Source organism: Accipiter gentilis, chromosome 11, assembly GCF_929443795.1.
Source record: "Accipiter gentilis chromosome 11, bAccGen1.1, whole genome shotgun sequence".
Taxonomy (NCBI): Eukaryota; Metazoa; Chordata; class Aves; order Accipitriformes; family Accipitridae; genus Astur; species Astur gentilis.
The window spans coordinates 30,695,445-30,712,142 of record NC_064890.1 but is presented as its reverse complement, the minus strand read 5'-3'; the positions used below and the strand labels follow the sequence as shown (position 1 = coordinate 30,712,142).

At 38.2% G+C, this 16,698-nt stretch overlaps 1 protein-coding gene across 3 annotated transcripts in view; it reads right to left on the bottom strand.

Annotated features, from left to right (window-relative positions):
- IMMP2L (inner mitochondrial membrane peptidase subunit 2) overlaps window positions 1-15,395 on the bottom strand; it is a 474,097-nt gene extending 458,702 nt beyond the window's left edge. For 2 of the 3 annotated variants that reach the window (XR_007507694.1, XM_049814274.1), the window contains exons 1-2: window positions 14,655-15,395; window positions 4,107-4,244 (exon numbers count right to left, since the gene is read on the bottom strand). Coding sequence is in view for 2 of the 3 variants with exons in the window: in XM_049814274.1 (XP_049670231.1) it covers window positions 4,107-4,241 (135 nt within the window). In the remaining variant the exon portion in view is untranslated. Of the gene's footprint in view, window positions 1-4,106; window positions 4,245-14,391; window positions 14,420-14,654 lie in introns of those variants that run through there. The other variant, XM_049814275.1, reaches the window with a different exon arrangement.
- Between the last annotated feature and the right edge of the window lie 1,303 nt (window positions 15,396-16,698).

Sequence of the window (16,698 nt, the reverse complement as noted above, 5' to 3'; positions counted from 1 at the left end):
GCAAAACAAAAATACAGCTTCTGGAAAAGTAGTCAACAAATAGGCTCACAAGGGCTCTTTATGTTTATAAGAAACAAAATAATATAGGGGCTTCTTCCTTTCTCTAGCTTGAAGCATTATAACTTGTTTGCCCAAGTTCTTGGCAGAATAGCCTGCTACAAATGAGACACACAGGTCTTAATTTAGAACTGTGGTGCAGAAGTCACAAAACATTCACTCTTTCCAATTACTAACTAATCTAATGCTAAAAGCATGCAAATTGAGATCCCCAGCCATATGACGAAGCCTCACAGGACATGAGGTTCCATAAGTAGGAGGGTAAAAGCATGCCCTTTTACTATAAATAATGATTAACTTGATAGTTGTTATGCTGCTAGTGAATACCAGAAGGTCACAACTTATTTGCTTATAGCTTGGGGAACAGAAAGAATATTCACATGAGCTCACAGGCTTATGTACAGTAATCCTAATAATAAAGTTAGAAGAAACTGCCACAGAATAATTACAACTGCTGTTATGCATAATGGAATAGAACATTCAATAATGTTTGCTGCTGAAACAAGTGTGCTTTGTCAGAGATCGTTGGTCAGGCTACTTGCTATAATCCTTCGTATTGAACTGTTTGCAATAGAACTTGCATATAAAGTTGCACATACACTGTCATCTTCCATCTCACTTGAAAACAGCCCATTTGATTTAATGAATTTACAAATTTATAAATCCAGGGTGTCCCTTTTCCACATCATTATGTATGAAGAGTTCGTAATACCAGACAAGCAATGAAACTCAATAGAAAAAAACATAAATGGATATCAAAATGTCCATATGGTAACAAATATTTTAAAGTATACAACCAGCATTACAAGAGGAATCACCAAAAAATCCACAACAGCCAATTAAGAAATCATATTACCAGTTATTTGTGTCACTTAGATTCAAAGTTGTAAACAGATCACAACTCACTTGAAACCCACTATTAACAAAATGCTAGATGTGTACATCAATCTGTAAAATCCTAAGCAACAAAACTACCCCACGTGAGGATTGAAAAGAACAGTCATTCTGGAAAGAAAAAAGAAGGTAATGAAACAATTAAAAAAATTGATAAAATTATAAACTGCAACAGTTCATTGTTATTCCCTATAGGTTACAGTTAATACTCATATACACTGAAGTCAGCACAAGTGAAAGAATTATGACAGGCTGAAAGCACCATAGAAACACAGAATCAGCTTGAGACAATGAAATGCATGAAGTCTGTCTTAATTGATTGGGAATAAATCACAAAAACTGTATTTTCATTAGAACCTTTATTCAGCATGCTTGCCAGGGTGTCAAAAAGTATTACCATCGTCAGTAACTATGAAGCAGCAATAAGGCTGGTCCAAAACAATAACGGAAAGTGAGGGGGGAGAGAGAGCACACCACAGAGAACAAGAGTAGGAGAGGAAGCGTGACACAGAGAAATTTATTCCTTGCTTCTTGTCAGAACTTTTAATTTCAGGCTCAGCAGGAGCCATAATGATGAGTACACAAAGCCAGCTAGATGTTTTAGAGGTCTATTACAAACAAATTCTTAGGAATCATACCATGATATCTTCCAATTGACATAGTAAGCTGTCATTGGAAGCATGAGATTGATAGATATATAACTACATGCTGACTGAACTTCACTCTCCCTCATACCCGTAGCTTTCAGATACATTCAACATAGATCACTCTTCAGAGAACACAGTAAATAGAATTGCAACGCGATGACCAATACTCCTTCAAGCTACTCTGCAAGAGAGGGATATATTCCTTATAATTATGTCCCTGTCAGACTTAGTTAGGTGTCTAATAAATTTTGGCAAGGAAATTAGTATCTTATTAAAAGCACTAGGAAGTATTTTTGTAGTCTGAAAAACATCCATATGCACAGAACTTTAAAACAAACTTCTATTTCAGTGCTATAGTCCAGAATAAAACCAGAGACAGAATTTTACAGACACTGAGATGTCAGTAAAATTAGAAATGTCAGCTTTCAAGCTACCCATACTTCCATCAACAGAGGGAATATTTAGTCAACAGCACATCAAGGGAAAATTTTTTATTTTAATCACCCAGTGAATACATATTGCTTTCCCTAGCCACTACAAAGAATGCATATCTTTCTTCGTCAGGCTGAATAAATCTGAGCAAATAACTGCAGTGTTTTTCAAATCTTCCATGGATAAACCACAGTTAACTATATGCCCTTCAAGTCAGTACAGAGACAACACTCCAGAACAATACCAGAGCTCCTAACTACAATACTCCCTAACACTTGAGACTGACCTCAAAGGAAACATAGAACTGAGGTCTTGACCAGAGGGGCTCAATTGACTTGTCGAGTAGGGAAATCTAGAAAATTGCTTTCCAGCTACTGAGCTAAAACTATCCAAACAAGAATGGATATCAAAGAGAACATTATGTTGGAGACAGAAAAGACCAAACAACAAAAGGCCATGTGGCATGCTAAAAAAACAACGCCTCAAAAATTAAATGCTCAGGTCACGCTTACTAGTGTGGGGGGAAGAACAAACAAACAAACAACACAAATGCCAAAATCACAACATCCAAGATGCACCTGCATCTTGAATGTTGCATATGTGGCTCTGGATCCCCTTTAGCTAATTTGACCATTTCTTGTGATCCTGTGCTAGCAGAAGTACTTGATAAAAATGACTCAATGGTAACAGTTCAGCTAAGCAAGAAGCAAGCTTTCGTAACCAGAGAAAATCTAATTATGTATTTCTGCAAAATAAAAAAACTATCAACTCAATTGAAATAACCAATTATAGACCATTCCAACAGAGGCAAAAAGTGAGGAGATGGAAAATGGGGGAGTTGTATTCATCTGGCTAATTTGTACTTGTCTAGATGCTGTGTTATGTATTTGTATTCCTCCTGTCCGAATATAGTAAAAAGAGAATGAAACTATTTTTCCCAGTTTCCAACTCCTCTCCTCCTTTCTACAGCAAATTTCTGGCTCTCCAAATTAAAGCCCTGAGATTCTCCTACCTTTGATCAGTTATCAATTATATTCAGAATAACATAAATGAACAGGGCAAAGGTAACTGATGTTACACCTAACTTGTGGTCTTAGACTGTAGAATTACTGGAGTATGATGATTTTACTTTGGTCCCTGTTCCTGAGGTGAGAGCTGCCTTCTAGACCAGCTGAGGTTTCTTGACAGAGATTAAACACCAGATTACAGACTGCCACAAAAAGCACAATGCCACCTTGCCTTTCCCTCCTCCCCACCGCATACTTTTTATAGCATTAAACACATCAGCCAAGCTCAGGTCCTAGCCCAAGTTTTGTCTGCATGAATGCTGGACAATTTAAACTCCATCAGCTGGTCTTGATTGCTGTGAAACCTCTCTTCAAGGTTCTGAGCCTACTCAGATAATGAGAAAAGAGGGCTTAGTCTCTGCTAGTTGGAATGTTGCCACGTTGGAACAAAGTAAGTTATAGTTATCCATGGTGATGCACAGCAAGACACAGTGCACATGATTTAAAATGCAAAGTAACAATACAAAAATTGGCTAACTACATTACAACATATATTTTTCAAGTCCCAGTAACAGAGGAAACAAAATAGCTGTTGACAATCATGAGTATTTATTTATCTTCTAAATGTTACAGAGCCTATTTATATTTATCTGTTTACACTGTATAAACATTCAGTATTACCAAAGTAAAAACAGTGAACTGATACTTATGTCCTGATAAGCATAGGTATTAATATTAGATTCAAGCCATTTTCAGTATTCTTCACTGAAATGGTGCCATACTTGTTCATCAGTAAGAGCAAGTATAGCAAGAACTGGTTTGCCTTACAATTACAATGATACAGCTACTAAAAATTAATAAAGTCTCTTTGTAAGTCATCAATTCAATCCCAAGAGACAAAGGGTAGTGCTCAAAAACCAAATCTTTAAATGACTAGGAAGATACTAAAAAATACTAAAATGCGGTCATTTAATAACAACTGAAAAAAAGATTTTTCTTCCACCTTGCTATTGTCAATGGACAGTCACTTTTTAATTTCCTGACAGACAAAAGGTATTTCCAGCAATACCTGCATTGATGCTCCTTCTACTCTTGCTACACAGGCAACTCTATCCAGGAAAGTCACGGTTACTGGAACAGCAACAAAGAAACCTTTAAAAAAGGCTTTAACGTATCTCTTCCCCAAACCTTGAGCCTGTGCCATAATCTGAAAAATATGAAGAAAATGGAAAAAAAGTTGTTATAAAACAAATTTTAATTAACAAAAACATTGTAGCAATCCAACAAGGCGAAACTGCGAATAAATTAATTATATTATCTGTTAGGGCCTCCCAATATCCACAGTGGGAAAGAAAAATGAATGTGCACATGAGAATGAAAAAGAACAGAAATCTTTATCAGAATTTTAAAGTCTACTCTACAGAACAGAGCTCAATACTTGACATTTACCCTTTAGCTAATTTGACCATTTCTTGTGATCCTGTGCTAGCAGAAGTACTTGATAAAAATGACTCAATGGTAACAGTTCAGCTAAGCAAGAAGCAAGCTTTCGTAACCAGAGAAAATCTAATTAAGTATTTCTGAAAAATAAAAAACTATCAACTCAATTGAAATAACCAATTATAGACCATTCCATCGGAGCTTACAACCAAAATTCTGTAAATAATTTTCTCTCCATACACTGGTAATCATTAATTTGTGACCCCCAAAGACAGACTGTGTTACGTAAGGAAAAAGATGATTATTTGCAACACATTACCATTTCTTTATTAAACATCTTCACACATAAAAATGTATAAACGCATCATTTCCACACTTCTGGTAACCACAAATATGTAAAATCAATTCAAATTGTCACGTACATCATAGGGACACAGAGTAACACAGTGACTCCTTGTTCACTACTACATCAGAACATTAAAAGCATATTGGCAGACTAGGCAGCTAAGTAATGACACACGGGACTATTCCACTCCAACTTAACATTTATTATGCTGTCTCCCTTCTATTTATTTAGCCCTGAACCAGTGAACATTCTTGAAAAATACCTACAAAGTACACTGAAACATAAGTTGTTTGATCATATTAGTTATACTGCTGAAAAGCAAGCTGAATATCCAGGTACAGCTGCAAAGGTACAAGACTATTTTACATAACTGCAGCTTCATTATAAGAAATGCTGCCCTTCACCTATTGGCAAATCCAATTTAAACTTTTGTTTAAATCCCTGGTAGACCGCACAAAAGATCAGTTTGTGGAGTCCCTGCTCCCTCTATCATGACCTAACTCCAACAGACAGTAATAGAAGGAGAAAACAGATTGTACCCCGAACTTTTGAGTCTTTCGGTGTGTTTATATTCAAGAACACAGAATTATTTTTCAACCAAAATAATGGAAAACATAAATGCATGCAGTTTCATTCAATCCTCTTAAAAACAGAATCTTTAGAATTTCACAATATAATCATTTTTTCTTCGTTGCATTTTCAGAAATGTGGAAGCGATGAACTATTTGTATGCAAAATACAAATTCAAATCACTCTGATCAAATAATACTGAAAGCAGTATTTCTGTGACAGATACGGCCTCTTAATTCCATAAAGCATTACACTTAAGAGAAGAAACCCAGTTCTACAAAGTAAGCCATCAGCATATTCTTCACTAAAATTCTTTATAGATATTAATAGCTTTGCAATGACATGATCTGTCTTCTAAAAGACAGGAACATCTTTACTGTTACTTCTGACACTCACCTTCACAAGGTTTTAAATCTCTTTTACATTTATATTTTTTTTAAGTGGAAATATTTCACCATCACCTATAACTCTTGCTCATAAGTTTAACTAGTAAAAAATCTAAATGTCCTTAATGCTTGTAATTCAACTGTATCTTCTTTCTGCACGTTTCATGAAAACATTTTCAATTTGCATCAACAGCTTTCACAAAGAATTTGAAATATGTTGTGAAACAGAACAAAACCCTCATCAATTCAAGACAAATGTTAAAATGCTTTACTTTCAGCTTATCATTTAAGAATTCATTATTGGAATCAATCCACCAAAAGAAGCTATTGCCTCAATTGGCACAGTTTTACCTTTCCAATTATTCCACATAAAAAATAGAATCTCTAAAAATCAGGTTTATCTGCCATTTAACAAACTATACCATTTTGTACACCTTAACACCCTTCTCCCAACCTACTGGTTCTGAACTTTGCCTCTCAAGTTTTCTGGCTAGAATTCTGCGCCTCTGCTATGAGGTCTGGCTTATCTCAGACCTCCTCCACTCTAACAGCAATGTCAGCCTCAAAACACAATTTTGAGACCTTGCCCACAAACATATCCACCATGTTGTCTACAGTCACAGCACAAGCTGAAAGACTGCCTGACAGATCACAATATGACTGATTTAGGAATTTTTTTAAAAAAACTCTAAGAAATCAGACGAATTTACTTGCTTTTTAAATTCCTCATAGTCAAACCTATTTTTAATTAACATGAAGCATGAATGTTCACCCCATCCCTTCTACTAAATCCACTGCCAGATCTTGTTATAAACTTCTTGCAAAAGCCCCATGCTGGTATCTACAGAAAAATCTAGTATCTGAAGAAAAGTAATTGGTCAGACAATCCACAGGAGACTAACCATATGCTCCTGGAGCTACAAGCTAATTAATAGTGACACAGAATCTAGCAGGCAGGTTAAAACAGTTAAGACAAAATGGTACATTCTCAGTACATGATTTGGCCATGGCAACACTGGGAGTATTAAGCAGCTGTGGACAAAGCTGTGAGTTCAGGTCCTACTTTTGTGGTTTTGGACACAGGCAATATTACAGTATTACAAGGCGCCAAATGAATAAAGATGAGGGGAGAAACACCAACAGCACCCCTACAAGCAATACATGTGCAAAGCCACCAAAGCCAACAGCAGCTGTTGCGCTGAAGGACTTCTCCGCTTGCCCTGAAATATTTTTTTTCTTTCCTTTCTCCCTACCATCCCTCCACTAGGCAACTGATCAAACCACTGGTCTTATCCTCCATCCACACCAAGCTGAATCCTTCATTTCCAGTCAGACGCTCCATTCTGAAAGTTTCCTGGGTGCCCACCTCCCACAGCTTTTCCCCAGGACACGAACTGAGCAGGTCTGTAGATCAGTCTACTGCAGAAGCCCTTCTTCCCAAAAGATAGTAAACATATGCACACCCATTTTAAGCAGTTTCAGAAGAACAACTTGAAAACAAATCCGTCTTTGACCTGAAGTCCTTCCAGATAACAGAACATTTTTAACACAGGGGTAAGAAGTTACTACATGTCAGTATCTCACTGAACAGCGTGAACATTTTTGCCAGCTCTGTTTCAATAAGCTTTCCCCTCCAAAAAGCACAGACAAGCATTTGCCATTGGGTAAGTACATGCACATGCAGAGTTGCTATGCAACTGTTGACACAATAGTTCATCATCCAACTGCCAGTCAATGGAAGGTTACCCATCACTCTTTCAGCAAGAGGGACTTCAAGTTGTCTTCCACTGCCACAGGGGAAGAGCTTGAACGTAGGCAGCACAAAGACAGTCTGCGGCACTATCTTCTACCAGGAACTGCACACGTGAATGGATAACCCTCAGCTGATAACTACTGTTCTATTCACATGTGCAGTCTTTTCTTTTCTTATACTTAGGTGGTCTCAGGAGAAACGAAGGGCAAACAGTAATGACATGCATTTACTGCAATCGCAAGAAAAAATTTAGGGTAGTAAAGGGTGGATGCAACAAAGACCCTTACAATTTTTTTTTTAAAACCAAAGAATTTTCTGGTTGGAGTATTTGTTTAAAAATAAAGAAAACATTAGATAGCTATCAGTCCTGGAGATAATAATTTATAACATCAATGTGCTCCAATTAACTATTTTCTTAGAAAACATATTCAACTTGAGAAAATATGTGAAAACTACTAAAGGAAATATTGACATCACTTTCTAATATTTCAATTTAATATATTTTTCTCTCTGTTATAGAGAAATTTTGAATTTGTAGTATGGAAAGTTCCTAGCTTATATTCATTTAAAATTTATACTGTAGAAATATTAAATATTGTATATTTCTAACAGAAATATATTTTTCTATATCAGATTGATGTCTAGGTTCAAAAAAAAAATGCATAAATGTCACATGTTCCTGTCATTTATATATATAAGAATGCTGATGTCCAACGTTCAAAGTGAATTGCAAATTTTAGCAAGGTTGTCATTACGCTTTCCAAGTCTCTGATCTATTTTATTTTTAGGATGTGAGGTTAAAAAGTTATTTCTAATGCTCCTTTAAATAAACATTTTAATTATTCTTTAAAGAAGAATATCCTCCAGAATGGCTAGTCAACTCTCAACAGCTTTAAATCTAAGCATATAGAATCTGAGGAAGTGTTGGACAGTAACACCTAACAAAAATGTTAAGGGCAAGAAGCTAATTATTTCATGGGTACATGAAGATAAGCTAACAAGTTTGAAAGACACAACATGATTTCCCAATATATAAACAAGAAAATATGTTAATCATATATACTATTTTAAAATTGTAAATTAATCCAAGTAATAAATCAGTAAGTAACAGTTGGTCTGAATGCTTTCTAAAAATAAGATCTCTGTGAATTATCAACATTTAATGATACCGCATGGAGCACTCTGGTATGTAAAATTCAAAAGATTTCTAAAATATCTGTAGATTTTAAGAGCACCATGTTTCCGGAGTGAGACTCTGAAATCCAGTGTGGTGTCTGCTTTATGCTGACAGCAGGTTTAAATGCACGTCAGTGAAGCAAGCAACGGATTCTTTGCTGAAAAAAATAGTTTCAGCAACACATATTTCTGGATCTCTGCCCAGTCAGTGACACCTTGAATACGATCAACAAATCACAACACTTAAAAGATGGCGCAACAAAACCAAACATATAAAACATGGGGAAAAAAAATTTAGAGATGCACACGCTTTTCAGCATTTGTAAATTACACTTGGTTTAGGAAAAAAAAAAACACAGAACAATTCAGTGGAACTGAGAAACTTTAAAGCAGCAACCTTGAAAACTTGTTTGAAATGGCAACATGGACAAGAAAAATCCAAGATCAAAAATGCTAGCATATAGCAGGTCAAAGCATTAAGAATTTCATATTGTGCAGCTCGGAGATTAAGGCAGATGGAGCACAGCATTATCTGGACTGAAGTATCTGGTGCACAAAAGGTCCAGGGATTATAATGAGCCTCTTGTGGGTACTACAACATATGGAGCAGAGATGCTATTTAGATAGCTCTCAGTGTATAAAATGTTTATTTTTTTTCTTACACTTGCCTGCACATTAGAAGACACTGTTTATCAAACAGCCTGCAGAAACTCATCAAGTAACATTCAGAAAAGCCGCAGGTTACAATATATTTGCAAATCTAGGTACTTAAAAATTACCCACAGAAGTATGATAGGAAAAATAGCTGTAAAAACAAGGCATTAGCAGTCATCCACAAAGGAAATAAAATGGCCCCCGATGTGCTTCTACAAGAAGGCATGTGAGGGAACAGGAGGGAGGGAATTACAACCTATATGCAAAACAACTACCCAGCCAAGACTGCTATGCTAGTTTGAAATGACCTATTTGATCTAGTTCAGAAATTAGTAACTATACTATATACAGCTCCATAATCCACTGAAATAACCAACTTCTCTGTCAATCACAATAGGCATTTTCCTATAAATCGCTGGCATCACGCTAGAATTCAGGCACATACGGTTTGAAAACAAGGAAGACTTTCGTAACAGAAAATAGCAAAACACATGAATGAGCCCAATTCTCTTGCGTCCTATGAAATATAAAATTGAGCACAACAGCTTTTTGTTTTAAGGAAGACTGGTACAACTCGAAGACAGGGTTATACCTGGTCTAACAACCATGATGTACAGCATGCTGCTCGGTATCAGAATTTCTGTGATTTTTAACACATGCCTTTTCTACAGTCTTTCATGATACCAGGTCAGAGGGAACTACTGCCATGCAGCCTGACCCTCATTTCCCACTTCAGTTGTACATTTCAAAAACTTTTACATTACAGTGATTTTTGTAAGGGTACAAGCATGCAGGCTTTTCAGTAGGCTAATTTAATTCATATATATTTATCCAAGTATAGGCTGAAGCACACAGATATGATGGTGATGAATGCCACAGAAGAATCAAAATAGGTTAGTCCATGTAAGTTTTCAGTTAAAAATAATCAAAATAGATCAGTCCATTTAAGCTTTCATTTTAAAATATTGTCTAGTTCCAGAACGAGCTCTCATTTAGCCTTCAATACAGACAGCTCCATCCTGATATTATTCCACCACAGTGGTGACATTTCTATTCCATTAATGCATTTATACTCTACACACAGGTTTTCCTCACAGTATTCCTCCATCGTATTAATCTCCCTGCATCGCCCTGGCTCACAATCATTAAAGAACACCACTCTATTGCGAGTTTGGAAATGTCACAGATCATGGAAATGACTGTTTTATTACTGAAGCAGCAAACCCTAACGTAATCAGCAGTTTCGGTAACTACACATGTATGCTCTGTAACACTCTGCTGTTCTGTTTCTCCTAGGTTAGTCATTTTGTCCCGATACCTAGATGTTTTGCTTGTTCCAAATACAAAGCAGTAGATTTTGTTAGCCTCAACTCCATTACATACCGTTTTCTTATGCCTTAGTTTGAATTAAACCAATTATGATTTGCATGTAATAGCTCCCATCACTATGAAATATGCAGAATTTTTTCCAGTATACAATACAGAAAAGCAACAATAAAAATCCAGTTTTGTAATCTTCTCAGAGCTGCAACATACACAGAAGTTCCCAGAAGCAGACAACAACAGACCAACACAATGAACTTTCAGCTTACAAACCACATCAAAACAAAAAAGCTTCAACCACAACAATCAGCAACCTAATCTGTCACAGAATTATTACTGGGGGAAAAAAAAAAAAAAAAATCAGTTTAATGTGGAGCTGATTCTTCTTTTAATCTAATATTACCATATCCCATCGGTGGGATCTCTCTCTTGTCCAAAGGCTCAGTGCACATGTTGGTTGCAACTGGAAAGAAATTCATATTGCTTATTCTTACAAATTAATGTCATGTCTCAGGGACATGAATTTTACCCTCATGGACAATCTTGTATTTCCAAACAAAACATTTCACTCTTCAAATGTAAAGCAAAAGCGGAAGAAAACGCAACTGTAGATGAAAGTTACTCTCACCAATTAAAGTAACAACTAGTTCAGAACGGAGAGTAATCGGCCACCCCTCAGTTCTGACAAGTTATTCAAGACTCCACTTTACACACGTAAGCAATCAAGAAAAGGAACAGCATTACGATCACTTTTCTATGGGTATTGCAATACAAAAAGAGATCCATAATTGTTATAAATTAGATATTTTCAGAGCTTTTAAAGGTAAGATGTAACGCAAAGTCTTCAAGTACTATCACACAGGTGACTGGCAGAGTACAAGTTGTTCTAACATAAAAGATACAATAATTGTTTTTACTCATGTTTCTGTATTTTCAAAGAAACTAATAATCATTGACATACATTGTACATAAAGGAAAGTACTAAATTACATCAATTTTGGAACACACTTAAGCGAACAACATAACACATATTTAGCTTCTTGCAACTGAAAGTTGTGTCTTGCCTTTCAGCTTAAAGATTCAATGCATGCAAAGTAAGTTAATTTCATAAATTGATTTGAAGTGCCCTTTACAAACAACTACCAGCTGCTGTGATGTTTTGGTCTCAAGTAGACTGCGTAACTGAGGTGTTGCTTCCAAACTCACTAAATTTGTAAATTACATCTACAGTAAACAATAGCATTGTTTTTTAATTGATTAAAAATTGATTTTTAATTCATTTGCACTTTTATCTAGTCAACTCTACAGAGTCTCTCAAGTACCACAAAACTGTGATGTTAGTTGTGGTTATCCAGAAGAATCAAACTTAGGCAAAAACAACAACAAAAAAGGGGGAATACTGGGTTTTAACCAAAATATATAATGTTAAGTATTCATATAACACTCAATAAGTGGCCTAAGAATAACATCATTCAACTCAAAACATGAACATTGTCAGAAACAAACTCTTCTAGAAGTTTTTGCATTTGAACTAAGAACCAGTAAGCTTAGTACAGAACAGGGAAGTTTCTTCTGGCCTAATGGAAAATCGAATGAGTACGTACAAGAAACAAGCTTCTCGGCTACAAATCTTTCAAGTATGCAAGTGTGCACTGAGTATATAAGGACAGAATAGTAACTGTCAATAATACTTCTTATGGCATGAATAAATAATTCCAAAAGAAAGAGAGAATGTATTTCATATCTGAAATGTATGTTCCATTTTCAGTGTACTTTACAAAAATAACTAGTTCTCCCACAACTACCGCAAAGGCTTTGTGCATACTTGCTCAAAACAGGAGGGAATTAGAACTGACTCCCCAACAAAACATTCCCGTGAAACCTAGCAGTAAGGCCTGATGAACCAACTACTTATTACCTACTGTCTGTGGCATATTAATAAACTAAATGTACAAACCAATATGCAAAATTGTGCCTTTGAAAAATAACTTCGTTTATTTCAAAAACTCGGGTTTTATCCTTGAACATTAGAGGTCACTGTAGGACTTTCTAAGAGCATACCTAGTGTACTTTGGAATAACATTCACCACCATATTGATTTTGAGTCTGGGAGTTTTGAGAACTTCAGCTGCCATATAAATTTCTCAGGTTTGGAGAAATAAAAAACTACTAAGCCATAAGCATAAGGATCCAGGTGTTCCAAAAATAGCTGGAATCTGTGGCACACTGGTCAACTTACAAAGATCTCAACACAAAATTCCAACTCGGTGAAACCATTTGAATCTTAAAATTATTGTTCAGCATGACCGAAATATTATTCTCATGGATCTGAATACCACCCACTGTTATACCATGTGTATAGCTATCTCCCATCAACTCCAGGAGCAAATCTATCTTGGTAACAAAACACAACTTAAACAGAAAAATCTGTAATTTTAAAAGAAAGACTCTCAGAAATCTCCCAATCATGGTAGTTAGATACGTTACATTTTTTACAAAATCCTTGCGGATGCAGGTACAAAGCTGCATACTGAAAAACCCAAACCTAGTTCTAAAGTCTTCTAGAGAAATTATTTCATTTAACCTGAAAATCCCTATGAGGTTTTGTCTTCCAAGCATATTCTGTTGACAAAAAATGTGTATTTTCTTCCTAACTGAACAATGAACAAGTACGTGTGATGTATGCTTTTTGGAGAGAAAAAGCAAAAAAAATGTGCTGGTACAAGAAAGTTATCTAGAGAGCCGTAAAGCAGCTTTCCTAGATCACCTCTCTCCTTCTTTGACACCTCAGTGTACTCAATTAATTCCAGTTCAATGCAACAGCAGCGATAGGATACAAAAATTCAATCACAATGGAATACTGGCTAACTAAAAGATACTACGAGGTTAAATTCTACCTGGTGTTCAGCTGCAGATTTTCTATCTAAGCTCTTCAGAAAGATTAGTTTTCCTTAAAAAAAGGCAAGAACACCACCGAGAAGTGTCTAGGAACTGGCTGAATCTCTTCAGCTTCAAGCGTTGTGGCCTTTACACAGAGAAGCACGAAACTAGGAACAGACTGAAGGGCAAGTACCAGACATGGAAAAGCGGCTGCTTTAAGGTAAGTTATGTCATTATAAACCAACGCAGTAATTTCCTTCTCAGATGTCCAAGACGTAGGGCAACCGGAGAGCCACTCCATCAGGAAACCAGAGAAGCACCTCACAAGACAAATACAAGATCCGATGGAAACTGGGTAAAGCCGTGTGAAACGAGAACTGGGCCCAGTCCAGGCCCACGAGCAGTCCACAGCACAAGTCCCAGCGCCGGACAAAATGCGACTGAACGGGGGGAAGCACGACCACGAAGCCATTTCCAACCGCTCCGCTCCCTCCTACGCAAGCAGAGGCCGTCCCTAACTGCTTCGCTTTACCGCTCCTCTTTCACCCGACACCCCCCCCCCCTCCCGCTGGCAGTTAACGCAGGGCGGGCTCAAAGGAGGGCAGGACGACGGAGGGCACGGCAGGGCCCCCTCCCCCCCTCAGCGGCTGAGGGGACACGCGCCCGCCCGCTCCCGCCGCCGCCGCCGCCGCCTCCCGTCATGACGCCACGCCGCCGCTGCGCGAGGATCGTCATCCACCGGGCGGCCCCTCCGAGGAGGAGGAGGCCGCCGCCCCGCCCCGGGACCGTCTCCGCCGCCTCCCACCTCCCGCCCCGGCCCGCTTACCCTGTCCTCCCTTCGGGGCGGGGAGGGCCGGTAAAGCGCGTCCGCCGGTGGTGGTCACGTGGGCGTAACGGCTGCGTTGGCGCGGGAGGCGGTGTGAGGAGGCCGCGGGCCCCGCCGGGGCAGGGCAGACGGGTTTCACCCCTCCCCTCCTCCGCCACAGGAACGGCGGCTTGGGGCTGTGAGGCCGCGGCGGTGTGAGGGGTGCTGGGCTGCTGAGGCTGCGGGGTGGGGGGGCGGGTTACGGCCCGAGCGGTCGAGTTTACCTTCTGTCAGCCCTGCGGCGGGCTGGGCCCTGGCTGACAAACGGCAGCGTGCTCGGTCTGATCTGGGTTGGCCGTCTGCGTTTGCAGCTGGCGCAGGACTCCCCGAAAACCTGAGGCCGTTGGATGGCAGCAGCCGTGGTTCCCTTCGGCGAGGACGGAGATCCAAACGCACGAGGTCCCTACCGTTCTGGACGTGTTTTGGCAAAGGGACAGAAATCAACTGCCTTCAGCGTTCATGTGTAACGCCGGGAGTTCTTACACAGTATTTCGGTGCAAACCAGTTCTGTAAGCTCCGCACACAAAAAGGCAGGGTTTGTGCTTAGCCTAGCCGACGAGTTTCCTAGTCCGTACCAGACTTCATCTGGACTGATGGCAGCCGCCTCTGCTGCGCATCAGAACTGGCTGCATTGTACTTCCAGTCCTGCGTTCATGAACGGAGGTTGATTTTTTTTTTTTTCCAGTCTAGTGCAAGTGCATACGCTAGGGTTTGTGATTTCACAGTCAGGAGTGTTTGGTTGTTCTATCAGCTGCCGTAACAAGTGCCGGTGCCAGTGTAGTCTGAAGCAGGAGGTTTTTCCAGATAGTTCATGTACCCTCAAGACTGGATGGGCAAGTTCACAGAAGAGAAGTCCATTAAGGGTTATTACGCACATAGAAACTACCTCGGGCTCTGGGGGGGGCTCCTTAACTAGATCCTGGGAGATACTTGTACTAGTCAGGCCACTGTCAGACACAATGTAAGATGACACCTCTGCCTGACTCTCTGCACTCAGTTATTTGTAATTTATTATTAAAATGTTCTTTTTAAGCTCAAATAAAAAATTGTTTATAATTGAAACTATCTTGACTTTGAAACTCAGTTATGAAACTATGAACACATAGTTGTCTGTAGTCTGACCGTGTCTTCTTACAGAGGTAAAATACTCTTTCTGCAGTTTTTGAGATAGGACTCAACTGTCTTAGAAGGCAATACCTTAGAGTACTTATTAACAAACTGAATTGGAAGACACACTCTAAGACCATTTTTTAGTACAAGGCTCTTGAATTACGTATGTGTAATCTATAGAATTTCTTGTTACACCCTATTCCAAACACAGCACGCCCAGCATCTTGTCAAATTTGAACCTTTCAGCAATGCTTACAGCTTTTAGTGCTTAAAACAACATTTTCTGAAAAAATACAATTAGCTTTAGTGTGATTTTGTTTGCTGAAATAACGATGTGATGCCAACATATTTGTTACCTAGTGTAAACCAGTGATTGTTACCCTATTTCTTGTTTTCCCGTGACACATTTTTAAATAAGCATGATCTTTACAATCAAATAATTCTTGCTAACTTTGGTGTCGATTACCCTATATTTAATGCATTATTTCTTTAACCCATTTGAGTTGTGTGGTCACTGTAAGATTCTACAATAAGATTTTCAGTACATTGCATGGAATAAATACAGTATTCAGCCGCTGGTATCCACCATCTTCATTTCCATCACTCATAACGTAAAAACTTTGGGAAGTCTTCATAAAATGTTAAAAAATACTGCTACAAAACACAATATACTTTCAATTGTTAACATTACGGAAGCATCTTATGGGAATGTGCCTCAATATTTCCATGCATTTGAAGCTGATGATATGAAATATTTCCTACTGAAACTCTTCTCTGATTAAAGACTTTTGCTGTAAACCTCTCAAGATCAAGTGATGACTTATCAGCAGTTTTCTTCATTTTGAAATAATGCACGTGCTAAGCAACTAGCAGGAAATACCCATTTTTATTCTGCATTTATTTGTAGATAAAGTGATATTTATCAAAGCTGATATTAAAGTTACCAGCTGCAGATGATGCATTACCAATGTTTGCACCATTTTATTGGGGTTTTTTTTATAAGTATTTGTACTGCAGCTGCATTGCTTCCTAGGAGTAGAGAACAGTTTATTTTGCTTTCAACTCTAACAAATAGCTAGTGAAAATGTTTTGCTGCTTCCATGCTTTGATGCATCAGTGGCTGAAATAAAGAAAAAGCATGTCCTTTTCACCCCCCTC